We start from the raw sequence: 20130 nt of genomic DNA on the forward strand, positions 1-20130 counted from the left end.
CGTATTTATGCTTGTGTTTGAACACATCCGTGTCTGCATCATCTGTGGTGGACGTCGGCTGGTACATCTCTAGTTCGTTACTGGATTTAGTAAACTAGTAATGTTAGAGGAAGACAGATATATCTATAATCGTAATGTGAGAGTGAGACAGACTTACCTGCACGTATTTATGCTTGTGTTTGAACACATCCGTGTCTGCATCATCTGTGGTGGATGTCGGCTGGTACATCTCTAGTTCGTTACTAGATTTGCGTCGAGCTTTCTCTGTAGTCATCACCTGTGATTATATAAAGTGAGATAAGATAATATTTTCTAAAAACAGTTATATTAACCACAGAAAAAAGAACCGCCAAAACATATTTTAATGACTGGAGGCATAATAAGGACTTTTTAGGCGAATTTTTCAATAGTATTTTTTAATTTTATTGGAAGAACAGAAGGTTCTTTAAGGGCGTTCCCTGCGCCAATGACCTTTGATTTAAATCCATTGATATTATGATAGTTTCTAAAGCCTATCATATTAACAGCATCACCCTTAAACAAAATAGTGTCTCATAATTACTTCACAGCTCATCGTTTCTGTGGTATTTGGCATCAAAGTTGAACAATTTTAGGGTCAAAAACTGTTTTTTTAATTACTAATACTTGAAAATTAAAATCTCTCTTGAATTTTAGAAAAGGCAAAAGTAAATCCAAACATGTCGATTTCATGTATGTAACACCCTTCACTAAAATCAAATTTCGATAAGTGTTTTTTTAGACCATGTTTTAAAAATTCATAAAAAAAAATACTTTTTTTTAAATATGGCTCTTACGAATAGAGATAAAAGTTTGAAGAGCCGATGGCCGTTGGTCTTATAATTCTATTTGTAGTGCAAATTTAAGAGTTTAAACTCAAAGCTTATCAAAAATCAATGAAAACCGTTTTTTTTATTTTTTTAAGTTTGAATAAGAGTTTGAATTTTGTGAGTGACAAAACCCCTTCTTTTTGTAACAAAAAAGATTTCAAAAAAAGTTTGAATAAGTAGACGTGTGACCACGTAATTATTTTATTAAAATACACAGTAGTCTGTGAAAAAAAGAAGGATTCAATTTAAGGATTAAATTATGCAACTCTTCTCTTTCTGCAGTTTCTGCAAAGACTATATGTTATTATTTCGTTATTCTTACCTTAGCAGCTCTGTCAGCTAAATAGTTGATATCTTCATCTTCAGCCGGCAAGTCTTGGTTGATCAGCCGGGCACACTCCGCTATAGCCATGAAATCATTCAAGCAGTCGTTCGGAAGACACAGCGATGACTCCACTTGGGTCTCAGAGTCTGATTCCTCATGTTTCGGAGTTGGGAAGTCTACGAATGTAGTTGTATGCGGCTCGTACATAGTTACATCATTGTCTTCGGTGTTCCAATTATTTTGCTCAGGAACTATAGCTGCCTTGGTCTTAGTTTTCTTCTTAGGGCTTTCGTTAGTTGAACTTACAGCAATCTTGCTTTTTGCTGAAGGTATACCGAGCTGACGGACTTTGCGGATCGGTGAACTGTTTAAAGACGCTGATTTCTCATTCTTGTCCATACGCCTGGTTTTCCGAGGAGATGATATTTCGACGGATTCAGACTTCTTCTCACGATTGAGTGAACTGTGTCGGAGCTGAACACTTTTTGTGGTTCGTACATCTTTAAGTTTTGGCTTGGAAGTTGTTGTAACTTTATCGTTCTGCGTTTTATCTCTTAACTTTGTAGTGGAAGTCACAAGTTCCTTATTAGTACTACGTACAACAGTTTGGAAGATCGGTTTCTTTGTGCTTTTCAGCTCTTTCTTGTGCTCTTTCTCCATACTAACTAGCTTGGTTCTGACGGGCCTAGTTTTTAGCTGCGAACGAGTGCAAATTTCCGGTAAACCATTTTTAGCAGTGTCTCGTTTGAGAACCTTCTTCCAGGTAGCGTTGGGAGGAGACAAGCGGCTGTTTAGTGGTTTTGCCTTCAGTTTGGTGACCTTGGCTGTGCTCCTCTTGACTGAGAGGGGCTCCCTCTTTCTACTTCTTAACCGCATTGCAAGTGCAGAGGGGAACTTAACCTGCATCAACATAAGTATGTTAAAAACATAATTCTTAGCAAAAGACAGATTTTCAAAGAAAGACAAATGAATAGAATATAGAATAATTATGTCTGTGTAAATATTTCTGCGTTAGTTAAGTTTCGAATGTCAAAAGACACATGAAGAAAAAAGATAATAGCGAGTTCAGCTATTTTTGTTTATGTAAATGTATGTGAATGTAACTATTGTGTAGAATATAGCATAGACAAGATTGCAACCACGATTTGCTCATTATTTTGTATACTGTCTTGTTAAAAAAAACTTATTTTTTTTTACTTTCACTTCCATAAAATTCTAATCATAATGCCAATAAACATAAAAATAACAGATGATGTTGCAAAAATCAATGTTTCTGTTTCTGTTATCTAATTTTATTATTAAAAGTAATTTTAATAGGGTTTTTTATAATTATAAGTTTGAGTTTTTATGGAAAAATCATAAAAAAAATGGAAATAGGTGTAAACTTGTAACATATGAAATCAAAGCTATGTAGTTTTTGTGTAGGTACACTATTATAGGTTCGTATAAGAAATCTAAAATGAAATTGTTACTTACATGAACCTAATGAGCAGAAAGATAGTTTCCACGCCATATACCTCCAGAAAACTTGTGCGAAATTCAGTTATAACACTTGCAGGGTCTCGTAAACACAACGCGAAGCTTTAATGTCTTTGTTTCGCACAAACACTATGTTTTATTTTCGTCCCAAAATTCTACAGCGGTGAAAAGCGTTCGCGCCTTTTTGACATCACACATTTAATGATATTTCACAGTTTATTCTTAAATATAGTTATTTACACACACAGTTCAGTACATTATTTCGTCTATTTAACCACTTTATATTCTAATAATATCAAATTATACACGAAATAAGCATCGGGAAAATAAAAATGCGGCACGGGCGAAATTATCGATTTATGCGCTGCCGAACCGAAACGAACATTGCTGATGCACCATATTTCAGTAATCAGCTAATAAGCGAAACTGTTACGAAGCGAAAATGTAAACATAATCGCTGTTACACGCGTAATTACATGATAATTTATATTTATTAAGAACAAAAGCCAAACAAATGTCAAAATGGCGGCGTTTCTTTTTTTGTCTCATCAATTTTTCTGCAGAGGGCGCTTTGCTTTGTCCTACCGCGCATGCGTTTTGCAACTGCTTTACGTGATCGATAGCGAGGAAGTGGAATTTTAATTTCCGTGCATTTCCGCAAATGCAGTTTCAGCAATTCAACTGTTGAATTACATAATTCACGTTATTTAAAACAAAGGAAGTTGTTTAGTTGTTCTGATGCTGGCAACGTACTTATCGTTAATATTTAGTACGACATAATTTTTTGGTCAATTTGTGTTTTTTATTACATTTTCCAAAAATTTAAAATGCATTATCAGTATAATGTACATGCTCGCATACTCACATTTTATGTGTTATGCTTCTACTCGGTAGAGTTTTATAACGGCTACATAGGTACCGGCTATTCCGGCTCGTTATCATGAAATCAGGGTATCAAGAAAGTTGAAGAAATTTGACGCTTCGATAACTTCTTTCCAATATTTCTATAACGAAACTTCAATTTTTGGGTTTTGTTAGCCTCTCTGAATAAAGTAACATAGTTAACAGAGCGCATTTTTGCGCTAACTGGCTTTGCCCAACCTAGTGGGCAGGGCAGTAATGAAGCCGACTAAATTTTGTTTGTTCTTTTCAGAATTACTGCTAAATAAATAAATTACTTTGCATTGGCTTCTGGCTATTTCGGGAGCACTCGTGTTCATCTGCTTGGCTAAATGACTCGTAGCCAGGTCATAAAAGAAATCATCTGTCACTGTCAGTGTCACAGAAAAGCAAAAAACCGAACGGTTGAACCTTTTGAACCTTCCTTCTTTGTTTTATTTAATTTAATATGTATTAAATTGCATTTAGTCGAATTTATTGCATTTAAAAAGCAGCCTAACAATGTCTACTACATCAGTGTCATCGTCTAAGAACGAGGTAAAGTTTTGAACTAAAAATATGGTAATCATTTGTGACAAGGTGTTCAATGTAGTTGTTATCAAACTTGTTTTCATTTCAGAGAGCTGGTTCTGAATTGCCAATGGAGGTAGAAGCGGCTCGTGCTCTAAACGACTATCTACGAACGCATTTGAAGAATATAAAGATGCTAAAACAGACTATAATTCAAATGGATGGACACATTAGGACATTGCAGAAAGTTAACAACCAGTGGGTTGATGTAGGAAACACAAGAACGAAATGATTTGTTTTTAATTTTTTTTCTTTTTTTCTGTCATGGCAAAGGTCTTTTATGCGAAGTATGATTATCTAATTTTTATTTTGTCATAATATTGCAGTTTTGTTTTCAATGTTCTTTAAGTACAGTCAATAGAGATAGGTGACCCCATGTCCAAAGAATTTTAATGAATTTGATAGACAACCTCATTTCTGTCCTCTGGCCGGCAAGCATCAAATTTCAGGCCGCTGCGCTAAATAAAGTTATTGCTTCCCGGCTCCATGGGACATAAAAATAGTATACACAACTTGGCCAGTAAGTAAGAATATCACAGGTTTGTTGACCGTGTCTCCCTCTTGGTCGGAGATTACATGTAATTTGGGGGCCGATTTTTGAGTCTCACTTTCACTAAAATACCGGTTGAAAATGGTGAATTGCCTATTATTTTCAGTGTCAATTTTCTGAATTCGAACGCCGTGAGACTCAAAAATTGGCCCCCTGAGCTATTTCTTACTTAACTGACTCAGGTATGTAAATTATGTAATCTATTTTTATTTTGCTTTGGTTTTTAATGAGCAAATGTTAACACATTCACTGCCAGTAGGTATGATTTTGTGCAAAAATGAACACATATGTGTTGCCGGCACCAAATTTGTTAATGTGAAGGATTGTGTATGTATAGTTGAGGATCAATGTTTTAATTTCATGGGGTAGAGTTATAGCAAAAAACTAAACTAAACTTTTGGTATTGATTATTAATTTTATGTCGGAATTATGTACCTATCCATCAGGAATAACATTTGTAACATTTTGTGGACCTTTTTTGTCTGTATTTATTTACTCTCACAAGAGATTAGATAACAATAACTTGAGAACAAACAGAGATATTTAGCTGTGGAAAATAAATTATTGAATAAATCGTTTTAGGCATACTCCCATTTGTCATTTTTTGTCCTATACATACTACATATGCTAAGAATTATATTAATAATAAAGAATTTTTTAATTTTTTTCAACAATTTGAATTGTTATGTAAGATGTTTGATGATTGACTGCTGCATTGTCCAAGCATTGTCATTGTAGCTGTTATGACTGATTGAAATCAAATGAGTGTTTTTAATAAAATGTTGTAAAACAATTTTTATTTTATTGTTATTTTGTTTTCCATGGAAAATACATAATTCATAAAAAATGCAGATATTTATAGATTGATGATACATATTTTCACTAATAAGATGTGAACAATTAATGAGTCAGGATAAATTAGTTAAGTAAAAATAAATTTAACTTTTTTAAATAAGTTTGTATTCAGACACTCGGCGCCAGATGGCGTTGTTACAAAAATGTCTTAACCTAGTGTGTTAAATTAAGCTACTCGTCGTTAGATGGCGCTGCAAGTAAAAATATCCTTTCATACATTGAGTATTGGCAATTGGCATGGTGTGGAGCTGTCTTATTGTCACGAATACATGTAATCTTATGGACATGCATATTAAAAATGTATGTTACCGAGAGGCCCATAAATTATTATGAATAAAATCTTAATTTTATTTCACTAAACTAATAGAGAGATATACTATTATAACAAATGTAGAGTAAGTAGTACTGATAATTCCGCTACTCACCGCTAGATGGCGACTATGACCAAGCCTAGGATCGAGTTGCGCACTTTTCAAGGGGGTCGCCTATACAGGTGTAATTAGTCTATGGCTTATTATATGAAGTTTTAGCTAATTTTAGGTACTTAAAAAAACGAAAATAAATAATTTATACATTTTCGGGTAGTTACACAATTTGTTGATTTTAACCAATCAAATACAAAACCAAGTGGATCTGTTACTGAGCGACCTGTATTATACCTTATTTCGTTGTGTATTGTTTTAATTTACCCTCAAGTGACTTAAAGAGCGTATTGAGGGTAGATTTTGTTTACATTTATATAAAGGAAATCGGTATAAACCTTAACCAAGAAGAAAATTTAATACCAAACTTGTCTATCCACATTGGCCATAAACAAGTTCGGTGTCATAATTGACATTGTCTTGAAAGATTTAGGTATTCATGATACAAAATATAATTATTTTATAAAGAACTGCTAAAGAAACGGCGTAGTAGTTTTATAAAATAATTATATTTTGTATCATGAATAAATCTTTCTAAATTTTATCCGTCATTCAAGACAATGTCAATTATGACACCGAAATAGTTTATGGCCAATGCGGATAGACAAGATTGGTTAGTTTGGTATTAAAGAAACAGGTTTATACCGATTTTCTTTACATTTACTTAAATACCTAAAGACTATAATAAACCTAAGTTAGTAAATTTGATCATTTGTTAGTATTATCAGCGTTATCTTCTTTGAATAATCCCTCAGAATGGACTTCGATCGTGTCGGGGACGGGCGGGCTAGCCGGCGTAGAAGTGGCAGGTGCACTTCCTGGCTTTACGCGAGGACTTTTCTCTGAAAATAATCGGATTCTTAATTATTTGAGAGATTATTACCTAATATCATCATCATCCTCCTTGCGTTATCCCGGCATTTGCCACGGCTCATGGGAACATGGGGTGTTTGACAACTAGTCCTAATATTTGGCGCAGGCACTAGTTTTTACGAAAGCGACTGCCATCTGACCTTCCAATCCGAAGGGTAAACTAGACCTTATTGGAATTAGTCCGGTTTCCTCACGATGTTTTCCTTCACAAGCGACTGGCAAATCTCAATTGACATTTCGCACATAAATTCCGAAAAACTCATTGGTGCGAGCCGGAGTTCGAACCCGCGACCTCCGGAACGAAAGTCGCACGTACTTACCGCTAGGCTACCAGCGCTTCCTACCTAATATATACCTACATAAAAACATACTCGTCGTCTAAATCGAAGAAGCGCTGGTGGCCTAGCGGTAAGAGCGTACGACATTCAATCTGGAGGTCGCGGGTTCGAACCGGGCCGATTTTTGAGTCTCACGAGTTCGAATTCAGAAAATTGTCACTGAAAATAATAAGCAAGTCACCGTTTTCAACCGGTATTTTAGTGACAAAATCCCGTGTGCGAGATTCAAAAATCGCCCTCTGTTCGAATTAGTTTTTCGGAACTTATGTGCGAAATGTCATATTGATAATTGCCTGTCGCTTTTCGGTGAAGGAAAACATCGTGAGAAAACCGGAGTAATTCCCAATAGGGCCTAATAGTTACTCTTCGGGTTGAAAGGTCAGATGGCAGTCGCTTTCGTAAAACTAGTGCCTACGCCAGTGCCGCGATTAATTGTCAAAGCGAACCCCAGGCTATAAGCCGTGGCAATTGCCGGGATAACAAGGAGATGATGATGATGACTTGTCGTCTAAATGAATCGCTTCATAATTCATATTTATAGACAGGTAACCCTGAATTAGTAGGACGTCGACTACTTTTGCAGTTAATTATAGGTACTAAAATACATTTCTTACGGTGTGTCTATTTAAGTTATTAATAGGCTTAGGACTTTTTATGGCATACCGTGGTTCTAAAATCCGTGGAGTCGACATATGAAAAATTTTCAAAGTCAAAGTCCAACAGTATGATGTCATATTAAATATAGGTATTTATATATACTGACACAACGTTACCTAGTTAATTTTAATCGAAAGTAGTTAATATTAACTAATAATGTTATTTATTAGTAAATTTTATCATAATCCTATATGATAATTACCAAAAAATTACTATTAAGATAAAATCAACTACGTTCGATTAAAATGAACTCAGTGACGATGTGACACTTTGTATAAATATTTATATTTAATGTGACATCATACTGTTGGAGTATATATGAAATATTTCATTTTCATTTTCATTTTTCATTTCATTTTTTTTTGACTTTGACTTTGAAACTTTTTCATATGGTGACTCCACGGATTTTAGAACCACGGTATGCCATATAAAGTCCTAAGCCTAGTTATTAAATGAGTTACTCACCAATCATACAAATCGAGTATTGAGGAGTATCACACGGCAATCCATAAACGAGTCCTTTCAAGTGGTCCTGCCTGTCCAAATTCAAGCAAGAGTTGTCTCTTGTAAACTCTTCGTCTAGCCACGGCGCCGCCTGTCGGTGGATAGCGAAAACTTTGGTGAATAATTCGGGCCAACATTTAAAGGAATTTCAGAGGTAGGCCAGGGGGCCGATTTTTGAGTCTCACTGTCACTAAAATACCGGTTGAAAACGGTGAATTGCTTATTATTTTCAGTGACAATTTTCTGAATTCGAACGCCGTGAGACTCAAAAATCGGCCCCGGTACACCAAAATGCATTTTAACTACAGTGCTGGCCATATAAAAGTAAGTAAAAAAGTAAAAATCGTTTATTGTTGCACATAAACACAAAGTCATTTGTTACAAAAGATAGGTAAAATTTACATCCATTTGTGCATTTCCTAATTATTGTTAACACAAGTTTCCAGGGGTCCCCGCACTAGGCTAGGCCTGTACCGCGGGAGACCTGTATTGCATTTATATGTCATGAAAGTTAGAAAAACAAGTTAGCTATATAATTAAAGTACAGTGTAAACAATGATTAAACATTGATTCTGTTGTCTAAAGTATTACAGTTTACAGAAGTTCAATTCAATTCATTTATTTCGTCATCATGGGTTACATACATTACAATAGGTGTCAGTTTACATTATAAGTCCGACCATGGTGTGCCTTTCGGCGTACGATATAAAAAATACTTATGCTAAACACATTTACATGCATAAAATTAAACTAAACTGACTAATAAACAAATTGGAAATATCAAAAGTAACTTTATATAATCATGTCAAGCAATAACAGTATTTAAATTGAAAATAAAATAATAATAACAATAGAGACATAAGATTGTGCAATCATTCATTACATTCATTAATAAATTCATTGATCGAATAGTAGGCTTTTTCTATCAGGTACATTTTCAAAGCTTGTTTAAATTCATTCAGACCCTCTTTACCTCGAATTGTCTTTGGTAATTTGTTGAAAATTTTTGGTGCCATTCCTATAATACTTTTTGAAAGTAATTTGGTCTTTGATGGCATACCTATCACTTTATCACATCGTCTCTCACTAGAGAAATATTTGAAGAGGTGTGGATTACTTTTAACAAATAAAGCGATTTCGAATATGTATAGGCAAGGAAATGTAAGAATTTTCAAATCAGTAAAGAAGGGTTTACATGGTTCTAAATATTGTAGTCCGCACAAAGATCGTAAACACCTTTTCTGTGCTCGAAATACGAGTTCACGATTAGTAGAGTTTCCCCAAAAAATAACGCCATATCTGAGCGTTGAGGAAACGTATGCATGATAAGCTGTCAAAGCTGTTGATTGATTCACTATTTTACGCAGCATAAGCAAAGTGTACGAATATTGGCTCAACTTTTTGCAGACATTTTCGGTTTGAAGTTTCCAGGAAAGATTATTGTCTAATGTTAAACCGAGAAATTTTGTATGGTCCGTTTCTGAGATTATGTAGTTGTTAAATTTTGCTACTGGAACCAATAGATTTTTACATCTCTGTTTAAAATTCATTATATATGTAAAATTTTATACTATGGTAATAATAATAAGTTATTACTAAATTACCTATTGAAGTAAGTTTTCAGTTTCATGGAAGTCTGTTGACAGTAGTTAGAAAATTAGAAAAATCTATATATCACACACTATTTTGAAGCCCGGACATGGCTTCGGCTCGCGGGCCGTACTTTACCCACCACTAAACTAGAGCGCACATTCAGTAATTTTTTTAATGTTTTTGTCAAGACCTCTGTATATTGTCATAGTAAGGGAAGAGTTGTAACTCCATACAGTAAATGCAAGCTATTTGTAGTGACATCTAGCGTCATTCACGTGTCAAATAGCTTAAATTTATCAGTACCACTACTTGGCACGAGGTGCCAACAGTGTTGCGTCTGCCAAAACTTTAATATATAAACAGTATACAACTTATATCACAAGCAGAAGGAATTGAAAACAGAGTACTGATTAATACTATTTATTGTAAGTAGCAGTACTGATAATTTACGCTAGTTGACGCGTGATTGACGCTAGATGTCACTACAAATAATTTGCATTTACTTACTGATGTATATGTATGGAGTTACAACTCTTTCCTAACTTATTCCTCTATGACTTATGGTAAGCGACATCGACAATGTGGTACTTTTTACTTGAGAACGTCAAATATAAACTACAGCGCGTAAACGTAATAAGGGCGATAAATGAAACCAGGCATATAATTCAATATTGTTATCATTAATTAAGAGGTGTTTTTGAGTTACTCTTAATTTTCACCCCATAGAGAATTTTTGAAAATTTTCCCAGCAGCAATGTTTAACGCTGTCAACGAGCGTTTAACGCGAGTGTGTTTGCATTACGTTGCGGGCCGAATTAATTTGTATGGATAAAAAAAATTTTCAATTTTAAGTAAAAGTTATCTAATTCCATTTTTAGGGTTCCGTAGTCAACTAGGAACCCTTATAGTTTCGCCATGTCTGTCTGTCCGTCCGTCCGTCCGCGGATAATCTCAGTAACCGTAAGCACTAGAAAGCTGAAATTTAGTACCAATATCAGGGGCGGCTCACTCCGCGATTCTATCGCCGCGCTACAAGTACATGCCGGCGGCCGCGAGTTCGCGGCCTAATCAGGGGTGGCGCGCGTTCTCACGGAACGCACGTTCGCACTTTCTATTGTTACTTTACGTCGCGAGTTTTTTTTAGATTCATATGTGATGTCCGCGTGTGGAATGGCTAATAATGCTTAGTTAAATAGACATCATGAATAGAATAGGACAATCTTACACAAATCTAATATCGATTAAGTCCCACGGAAAAGTTCAACTAGACTTGTGATGTTGGGACTTAAACAAAAATATATAAATACTGTATGGATATATATATGTATACCTAGAAAGTACCTAAGACTTGAATATAATAGTATAACATTTTATATGAGTATTAATTCGTTTAATCCATAGGCAACCCTATCTGCCGACGCTGCGCACGTGCGGCTCGTTTCTTTGTTAGAATTTTGTAGGTATTTAAAAGGCGGCATTTTGTGAACATCAAAGCAGTGGGCCTTCTGTACTTGTACTATTATATATTCTGTGCCAATATGTATATCAATCACGCCAACAAGTGCAAAAATAAAAAATGGAAAAAAATGTTTTATTAGGGTACCCCCCCTCCCTACATGTAAAGTAGGGGCTGATTTTTTTTTCATTCCAACCCCAACGTGTGATATATTGTTGGATAGGTATTTAAAAATGAATAAGTGTTTACTAAGATCGTTTTTTGATAATATTAATATTTTCGGAAATAATCGCTCCTAAAGGAAAAACTCTAACTTTTGAACCATATGTTTAAAAAATATGAAAAAAATCACAAAAGTAGAACTTTATAAAGACTTTCTAGGAAAATTGTTTTGAACTTGATAGGTTCAGTAGTTTTTGAGAAAAATACGGAAAACTACGGAACCCTACACTGAGCGTGGCCCGACACGCTCTTGGCCGGTTTTTGATGTCCTATACTCACCACCGGTAAGAGGTTCGCCTGTATTAGGTTTACACCCTGTATAACTTTATCAACTTACAAAAGTTCCTTTCGGGTTTATTCGAGTCTTCGGATCTGGGATGGCCTTGTTGGTAATGGGGTTGTACCATCCGTATTTGATATCATCCGTCGCCAGATCTTTCGTTATATTTAAACGGCCGGATATCCAGATATGTTTAATAGCTGCAAAAAATAATAATTTGCTTTATTATTATTCAAATACACGAGATGGCGCTTAGTACCTCAGCGTCCTCCACACTCGCGACGCCGAGAAGGCGAGTGTGGAATTTTCTGCGTATCGAATTGCTTAACATAATAATTCATTATTAAAGAAATAGTACATTACGATACAAGTGCGTGCGTAAAAGGAAGCACGAAACGAGTGGCGATAAATTAAAACACGACCGAAGGGAGTGTTTTAAATCGACACGAGTTACGAATTTCCTTTTTGCACGTGTATCGTACGACGTTTTTCAGTACAGCAGTACAGATGAGCCTTCAAAGTTTCGACCTGGCATATAATGAACCACTTCTCGCACTAGTGCGTAAAAAAAACACCATCTGTACTGAAAAATATCTTTATCTCAAAGCATAGAGTAAAGATATTAAGCTCAGTGATGACTTTGCAAATCGTCATTGGTGTTTTAATAGTTATCCTAAATACCACAAGTTAGCGCTGTAAGCAATGAAACCAAACTTACGTTCCTCCTTATTTTCTCCCATTAGGAGCAGCAACTGAGTCATTATTTCCGAAGTCTCCGGATAGGCCAGGGATCCGTTCATTTTGTTGCAGTTTTCGTAAGCGTGCTGCCAGAATAGCAGCTGTTTCACGAGCACGTAGTAATAGGAATCGTCGCTAGGTAGCGCTGTAGCTGTTCGCAATGCTGGTGAACCTAAAATATATTTCAAAATTAAACCCACTAGTAACGAGTTAAGTTTGGCGGTTGGGCGATTGCTAAGAAAGTGACGTCTATTTAGATTAGAACACCATTTTTATCTGCTTTCATTTCTGAGAAGTTATAGTAATGATAAATTTCGTTCTTTATTATTTACACGTCTCTGGTACGATATGTTTCTACTAGCCGCTAGATGGTGCTATTATCAAAAGTTGAGTACGTCTTGTGATATTCTTGGATCAAAAACAATTTATAACTAAATTATCTTTACTTTAATAACTAATAAATCTTAAATTCAATGGAGACATCAGTTTAGCTGTTCATAAGGCATTTTTTGCACTTCCAAATTATGAACAATAAAAAGTAGTGTCTACTCACCGCTAGATGGCGCTATTAACCAATTTCTTACATCGAATAAAATGGTAGGAAAAGTTAGCACCTTGTGTACCTTGATAGCAGATAAACTGCATTTTTCTCTCGCAGCGTGCCTCCAGGAATATCGGCGGGTGGTTCGCGTGACGATCTAGTTGGAGGCAGCCATTTTGTTTTATTGATGTCCGATCCCTGAAATCAGGTAACTTTTAAAAGATCTATTACAAGCAATCAAGAACGAACACATTTTATTACGAGTAGACTACTCCACTTTCTTGAAATGCATTTAATGCATTCAAAGAGCGTTTTCACATTGCCTAATTCGAAATTCACATGTGGGATAAGTACAAATTAATTTGTATTGTATAAGCAAATAAGTACATATTAAATTTCGCTATTCAAAACAAACCGTTAGCACAACAATAAATACGATAACCTTTAGATAAGATTTGAGTCTCGTGTGTAATAAAATAACCTACATAGCACAATAGGCGAGACGACTAAAAAAAAAACGAATTAGTCCGTCAGTTAGATTACCAAAGAATTTAAGACAAGTATTTTTTCTTTTTTATCGTAAACGAAAAATGACGACGTGCAGTGCGTTGAAGTTTCGCGTGACGTCACGACTCGGTACAATTTTCAGTTAGACGTGACGTCACAAGCCCCCACTCCGGAACTTTGATGCTCTATATCGTTGTATTTTTCCATTAATTAGAAAAACCGAAAAATATGTGTCCAGTGTTTTGGACGATCTAGCTGACGCACTAAACAAAATGCCATTTACTTATTTATGTAGTCGTCATCCCTAAATCTACTATACTTCGTTTCTTTTAAGATTAGAATTATCTGTCAAACGGGTAAACAAAGAAGCAGTGGTCGTAGACCTTCCTTCTTCGATTTCGGCCGATACCACTGATTTCTTGGAACTTATGTACATAGTATTATAAGTTATAAGTTCCAAGAAATCAGTGGTATCGGCCGAAATCGAAGAAGGAAGGTCTACGACCACTGCTTCTTTGTTTACCCGTTTGACAGATAATTCTAATCTTAAAAGAAACGAAGTATATTATTGTTTACCTCATAGGCGGCCACAAAGATTTATCCACATCGCTATAAGGACTAGGCAGAAAGATACTGGCTCCAGAGTCTATCCAATTCCACTTCCCGAGCTCTCCTTTCGCACCGATCCACGCGTTTTCAATGCCTGTGAATTTGAAAACATTTTGATTACTCATGGGAGCCTGGGGTCCGCTTTGACAACTAATCCCAAGATTTGGCGTAGGCACTAGTTTTACGAAAGCGACTGCCATCTGACCTTCCAACCCGGAGGGTAACTAGGCCTTATTAGGATTAGTCCGGTTTCCTCCGATGTTTTCCTTCACCGAAAAGCGACTGGCAAATATCAAATGACATTTCGCACATAAGTTCCGAAAAACTCATTGGTACGAGCCGGGGTTCGAACCCGCGACCTCCGGATCGAAAGTCGCACGCTCTTACCGCTAGGCCACCAGCGCTTCCCTAGTAGAATTTTGAGTAATGTCAAATAAGTGGATTCTAGTCATAAGATAAGAGTGGATAAGTGACGACCGGTCTGGCGCAGTCGGTAGTGACCCTGCCTGCTACGCCGCGGTTCCGGGTTCGAATCCCGGTAAGGACATTTATTTGTGTGATGGGCACAGATATTTGTTCCTGAGTCATGGATGTTTTCTATATAAGAGTATATAAGTATTTATTATATATATCGTTGTCTGAGTACCCACAACACAAGCCTTCTTGAGCTTACCGTGGTCCTCAGTCAATCTGTGTAAGAATGTCCTATATAATATTTATTTATTTATTTATAAGTAAGGGAAGAGTTGTAACTCCATACATCAGTAAATGCGAGTTATTTGTAGTGACATCTAGTGACAATCACGTGTCAATCAAGCGTCAAATGATCAGTACCACTACTCGATACTAGGTGCCAACAGTGTCGCGTCTACCACAAATGTAATATTAAAACAGTTTACAACTTATATTACAAACAGATGGAATTGGAAACAGAGTACTGATTAACACTATTGTAACATTGGCTAAAAATTGTTGAGCATTACTGTTGGACATTATAGATAATCTGTTATAAACATTTATGTTTGTCTATGCTCTATATTAGCTACGATATTAAAAATTAAAGCAAGACCTTTCTCCTTTCTCTGTAGCTCGCACGCCAAGCAGCATGCAAGATTTTTGTGTCGTCCCCGTATATTTTATTTTAATTATTATTTTACAACTTATACAAACCTTTTCTATTAATTTTATAATTATGTATACAGGGTGTAAACCTAATACGGGCGAATCTCTTAACGGTGGTGAGTATAGGACATAAAAAATGGAATTAGATAACTTTTACTTAAAATTGAAATATTTTTTTTATCCATACAAATTAATTCGGCCCGCAACGTAATGCAAACACACTCGCGTTAAACGCTCGTTGACAGTTGTCATTGATTGTCATCGCAACCACGTTTACAGTACATTGCTGCTGGGAAATTTTTCAAAAATTAATTATGGGCTGAAACTTAAAAGTAACTCAAAAACACCTCTTAATTAATGATAACAATATTGAATTATATGCCTGGGTTCATTTATCGCCCTTATTACGTTTACGCACTGTAGTGTGACCATTTAACTGCGCTAAATATACCCTATATCACAAATGTGGAGCATCATTTAATCATCCCGTAATTTCAGTGTCCAGTGCCTAGCTTCCCTGTTCCCTGCTCCTCTGCTGATTTTTAACAATTACACTTTTTGTCCGTCGCGACATCTATTGACAAGTAGCAGTACTGATAATTGGTGCTAGTTGACGTGTGGGTGACGCATGGGTGACGCTAGATGTCACTACAAATAACTTCCCTTACTTATTCCTCTATGGTATTACCAGTATTACCAACACCATTTTAAGCACTAAGTTAGACGGTTTAACTACTCACTTACGCTATTTGTTAGACAATTTTTTGAAACTTACTTGGTCTGGTCTTCAGCATCGTAGTGCCAAGTTTCTTCAAACATTTCATCGTGGCAATGTTGGCTAAACTGAAAACAATAGTTTAAAATCATCGTCGGCGACAAAAGCGCTCGCTGGTGGCGTTGTAAGAGGGTCATTCCTGAGAATTCGAATCTTGATTATCGGCGCCATCTATGTGTAGTGTAGTGTATGTGCGTTCTTAGGCGGTCGCATTTTAATGTATGGGATGGTATGATCTTATTTTTTTAATACTACGTCGGTGGCAAACAAACGTACGGCCCGCCTGATGGAAAGCGGTCACCGTAACCTATGGACGCTTGCAACTCAAAGAGTATCACATGCGCGTTGCCACCCCATTAGAAACATGTATATTCCCTTTTGCCGTGTTAAATACATAGTAAAAAGGAGTATACAAGTTCCAAGGAGGGTTCGGGTCGGGTTGCCGACGACTCAAAGGACAATAGACGGAATAAGTCAGTTCCGTAAGTCCTCCCGTCATCAGCACACCGCACCCTCGTTGAGCTCTGGCAGCCTTGCTCACCGGAAGGAACACAACACTATGAGTAGGGTCTAGTGTTATTATATTTAGTCTATGGCGCTTTGCAGCCTCGTCTGGACACCTTCAATTGTTTCACATGCATGCCGCGCGATGCACGCGCAATATAAGCTTGCACGAGGACCTTACACTTCAGCGTTCAAAATTCATGTTTTTTTTTAATACTACGTCGGTGGCAAACAAGCATACGGCCCGCCTGATGTAAAGCGGTCACCGTAACCTATGGACGCCTGCAATTCAAACAGTGTCACATGCGCGTTGCCACCCCGTGTTAAGTACACAGCAAAAAGGAGTGTACAAGTTCTAAGGAGGGTTCGGATTGCCGACGACTCAAAGGATAATAGACGGAACAAGTTAGTTCCGTAAGTCCTCCCGTCATCAGCACACCGCACCCTCGTCGAGCTCTGGAAGCCTTACTCACCGACAGGAACACAACACTATGAGTAGGGTCTAGTGCTATTTGGCTGCGGTCTTCTGTAAGGCGGAGGTACTACCCCAGTTGGGCTCAGCTCTAGATTCGAGCGAGACGATATCCGCTGTGCTGTGCCCTACCACACAAAGCGGAATATCATTCGCTATTCCCTACCTCCTACAAAATGGTGGAGTAGCTTTAGGTACCTACCTCATCTTCCTGAGTACACAGTACGCAGCCGCCTGATGCCAGTCTAACAGTCCGTCGTACATCCGGTACAGCCCCGTCCGGCACCGGACCGTTTTGAGCTCCTTTATAAACTGCCGATTCTGCGCCTCTGTTAAAAAAAAAAATCATAATCATGGCCAGTTTTCGGACAGAAGTTTGTGCTTTTTCACATGATCCGATCCGATATCGGATGTAGGACCCATATTCCATAGATTTAAGCCGCTATCTATGCCACCGCCATCTATTGTTGCCTTTGAAATTCTTCCCACATCCGATGTCGGATCGGATCATGTGGCGCCTCCTGCCATCCCTGAGATTAAACAGTATGGTTGTAATATTTTCTATGAAAAAAAAATCATTTGTAGGATTTACATATTTCATACTAAGCATCGTACCTCGATTTTTTAGCGCCACCTATTAAATACTATCATAACTACACTGATGATGCCTATAAATTTATTTTTTCAAAATGTGTATTGACGTGATAATATCATGATTAAAATAAACAAATATGTCATTTCTAATTAACACAAGTTAAATTATAATATATTGAAAATATTTCAACTTCTCCTACCTTAAAGTAGTCACACCACTATATAAATATATTACACATATGAAAGAAAAAGTGACCAAGGCCTCTCGTGCCTGAGGCTGGAAATATGTCATTTGTTCTTATATAAAATAAAAACACGCAAAAATATTTGGGAAAAATATGATTTTGGCCACTTCCAGGCTGCGAACGGCGAAAAGTCTCATACGTTTTAGGGGTACGCTATTTTGTATGGGCTTTCTCAGTGCAGTATTAAAATCGTTCTTTATTGTTGTGTTACGCCGCGGCTTGCGTGGGCGACGGTCGCGCGATGGTCGCGCGACGGCGATGCGACGCACACGAAATCAAACCTTATCGATATGGAAGTATGAGACGCGACGGCGACGGTCGCGCGACCGTCGCCCACGCAAGGCACGGCGTTAGGATATTTACCTTTTTCGCAGACGAACGGTCTCTCCAGCTCACAAGGAAGGTCGAGGAACACTCCTCTGTCGTGGGACACCCTTTGAACAGCGACGCAGTCGGCACCAGTCTCTGGGACTGGTACGTGGGTTCGGTTCTGCCACTGTAAGGTGAAATAAATATTAGGAGGGCAAAGATAATTAAATCACTAAGTACTTTTTTAATAAGTAGGTATTTAGTCAAACTTTTCCATCACGAGAAAAAAGCGGCTTTGAAAAAATAGCAAGTAAGGTGCATTAGGGTAATTTCGAAAGTCATATGAAAACCACCATTATTTTCCATCAAGATTCCCCTTTCAAAATTACCCGAGCATTTCTGTGATTCGGAATTATTTTACCCCTATATTAAGGAGAAAAGGTAAAAAACTTCTACCCATACATAAATAAGGGCATTTTCAGAATTTGAGCCTCCCCAATTAGCGTAAGTTGTTAACAATAAAAAACCGGCCAACAGCGTGTCGAGCCACGCTCAGTGTAGGGTTCCGTAGTTTTCCGTATTTTTCTCAAAAACTACTGAACCTATCAAGTTTAAAACAATTTTCCTAGAAAGTATTTATAAAGTTCTACTTTTGTGATTTTTTTCATATTTTTTAAACATATGGTTCAAAAGTTAGAGGGAGGGAGGGACGCACTTTTTTTTTCCTTTAGGAGCGATTATTTCCGAAAATATTAATACGAGGGTCATGCCAAAAGAAGTTAGATACTCCATGGTCATTTGATCGATACTGGCCAGTTATACACCATTTTAAAGGTAGGTTTTTTTGCTTATAAATTTAAAAATGGAACACTTGGAAATTCTTAGGATTCTTTTTTTAATTATTTTTTTTCTAAATAATTTTGGCGGGAATTTTCTGCAACAATGGAGCTTACTCGACGTGATTTTCGTGTTATGATATATTATGACTTTAAAAAAAGGTTTAAAACCTCATGAGTGTTTTGAACTTTTAGTTTCGACTTTTGGAGAGTTTGCGTGTTCACGTGCAACTGTTTTTAATTGGTTTTCTAAATTTAAAAGAGGATGGGAGAGCTTTGAAGATGAGGCGAAGACCAGATGGCCGCCAACCGCAGTCACTGAAGAAAATGTACAGGCTGTGGAAAAAAATATTCGTGCGAACCGACGAATTACATATGTAGAGTTCGAGCGTGAACTGGACATAGGATCAGCAGCATTGCAAACTATAATTCATAGTAATCTGTCTCTTCATAAGCGTTGTTCAAGATGGGTGCCGCACAAGCTCACCGATTTACAGAAAGGCCGTCGCGTGGATTGGTGCAAATTTATGATAGATAAATTCCACGCAGGCGAGAAAAAAAACGTATATGATATACTTACAGGTGACGAAACATGGCTATATAACTACGATCCCGAAACAAAGCGACAGTCCACAGTATGGTGTTTTGAAGATGAGCCGACGCCAACAAAATGTCGCCGAACCCGAAGCACACAAAAACAAATGGTTGCCTCATTTTTCTGCAAGACGGGACATATTGCTAAAATAGTGCTAGAAGATCAAAAGACAGTTAATTCAGAATGGTATGTGACAGTTTGTGCCCCAAGAGTACTGTCAGCTTGGTGTGACAAGCGGCCGAAGTCAGGAACCCGGCACCTGCTCTGGCACCACGACAACGCTGCCCCGCACACTTCCGCTAGAACACTTGACTATTTCAGCTCAAAAAACGTGACTATTCTGCCCCACCCCCCATATTCCTCTGACCTAGCCCCCTGTGATTTTTACCTTTTTCCTAAAATTAAAGAAAA

At 37.1% G+C, this 20130-nt stretch overlaps 4 protein-coding genes across 4 annotated transcripts in view; 2 read left to right on the plus strand and 2 right to left on the minus strand.

Annotated features, from left to right (window-relative positions):
* LOC125238624 overlaps positions 1–3173 on the minus strand; it is a 41393-nt gene extending 38220 nt beyond the window's left edge. The window contains exons 1-3 of the mRNA XM_048145987.1: positions 2650–3173; positions 1171–2073; positions 158–277 (exon numbers count right to left, since the gene is read on the minus strand). Of these exons, the coding sequence (XP_048001944.1) occupies positions 158–277; positions 1171–2049 (999 nt within the window). The 5' untranslated portion in view covers positions 2050–2073; positions 2650–3173. The remainder of the gene's footprint in view (positions 1–157; positions 278–1170; positions 2074–2649) is intronic.
* A 635-nt stretch (positions 3174–3808) lies between these two features.
* On the plus strand, positions 3809–5259 carry LOC125238631. The gene is made up of 2 exons (XM_048145996.1): positions 3809–4089; positions 4172–5259. Exons 1-2 carry the CDS (start codon positions 4054–4056, stop codon positions 4352–4354), a joined length of 219 nt encoding a protein of 72 aa, XP_048001953.1. The 5' UTR covers positions 3809–4053; the 3' UTR covers positions 4355–5259.
* Positions 5260–5264: 5 nt separating this feature from the next.
* Positions 5265–20130, minus strand: part of LOC125238625 — a 48956-nt gene continuing 34090 nt past the window's right edge. Inside the window, exons 5-13 of the mRNA XM_048145988.1 lie at positions 18343–18475; positions 17343–17469; positions 16165–16232; positions 14235–14361; positions 13234–13349; positions 12591–12782; positions 11930–12072; positions 8283–8412; positions 5265–6791 (exon numbers count right to left, since the gene is read on the minus strand). Of these exons, the coding sequence (XP_048001945.1) occupies positions 6658–6791; positions 8283–8412; positions 11930–12072; positions 12591–12782; positions 13234–13349; positions 14235–14361; positions 16165–16232; positions 17343–17469; positions 18343–18475 (1170 nt within the window). The 3' untranslated portion in view covers positions 5265–6657. The remainder of the gene's footprint in view (positions 6792–8282; positions 8413–11929; positions 12073–12590; positions 12783–13233; positions 13350–14234; positions 14362–16164; positions 16233–17342; positions 17470–18342; positions 18476–20130) is intronic.
* Positions 13332–20130, plus strand: part of LOC125238630 (pro-neuropeptide Y-like) — a 139999-nt gene continuing 133200 nt past the window's right edge. The window contains exon 1 of the mRNA XM_048145995.1: positions 13332–13359. The gene's annotated coding sequence lies outside the window, so the exon portion shown is untranslated. The remainder of the gene's footprint in view (positions 13360–20130) is intronic.

Source organism: Leguminivora glycinivorella, chromosome 24 (assembly GCF_023078275.1).
Source record: "Leguminivora glycinivorella isolate SPB_JAAS2020 chromosome 24, LegGlyc_1.1, whole genome shotgun sequence".
In the NCBI taxonomy this organism is placed as follows: Eukaryota; Metazoa; Arthropoda; class Insecta; order Lepidoptera; family Tortricidae; genus Leguminivora; species Leguminivora glycinivorella.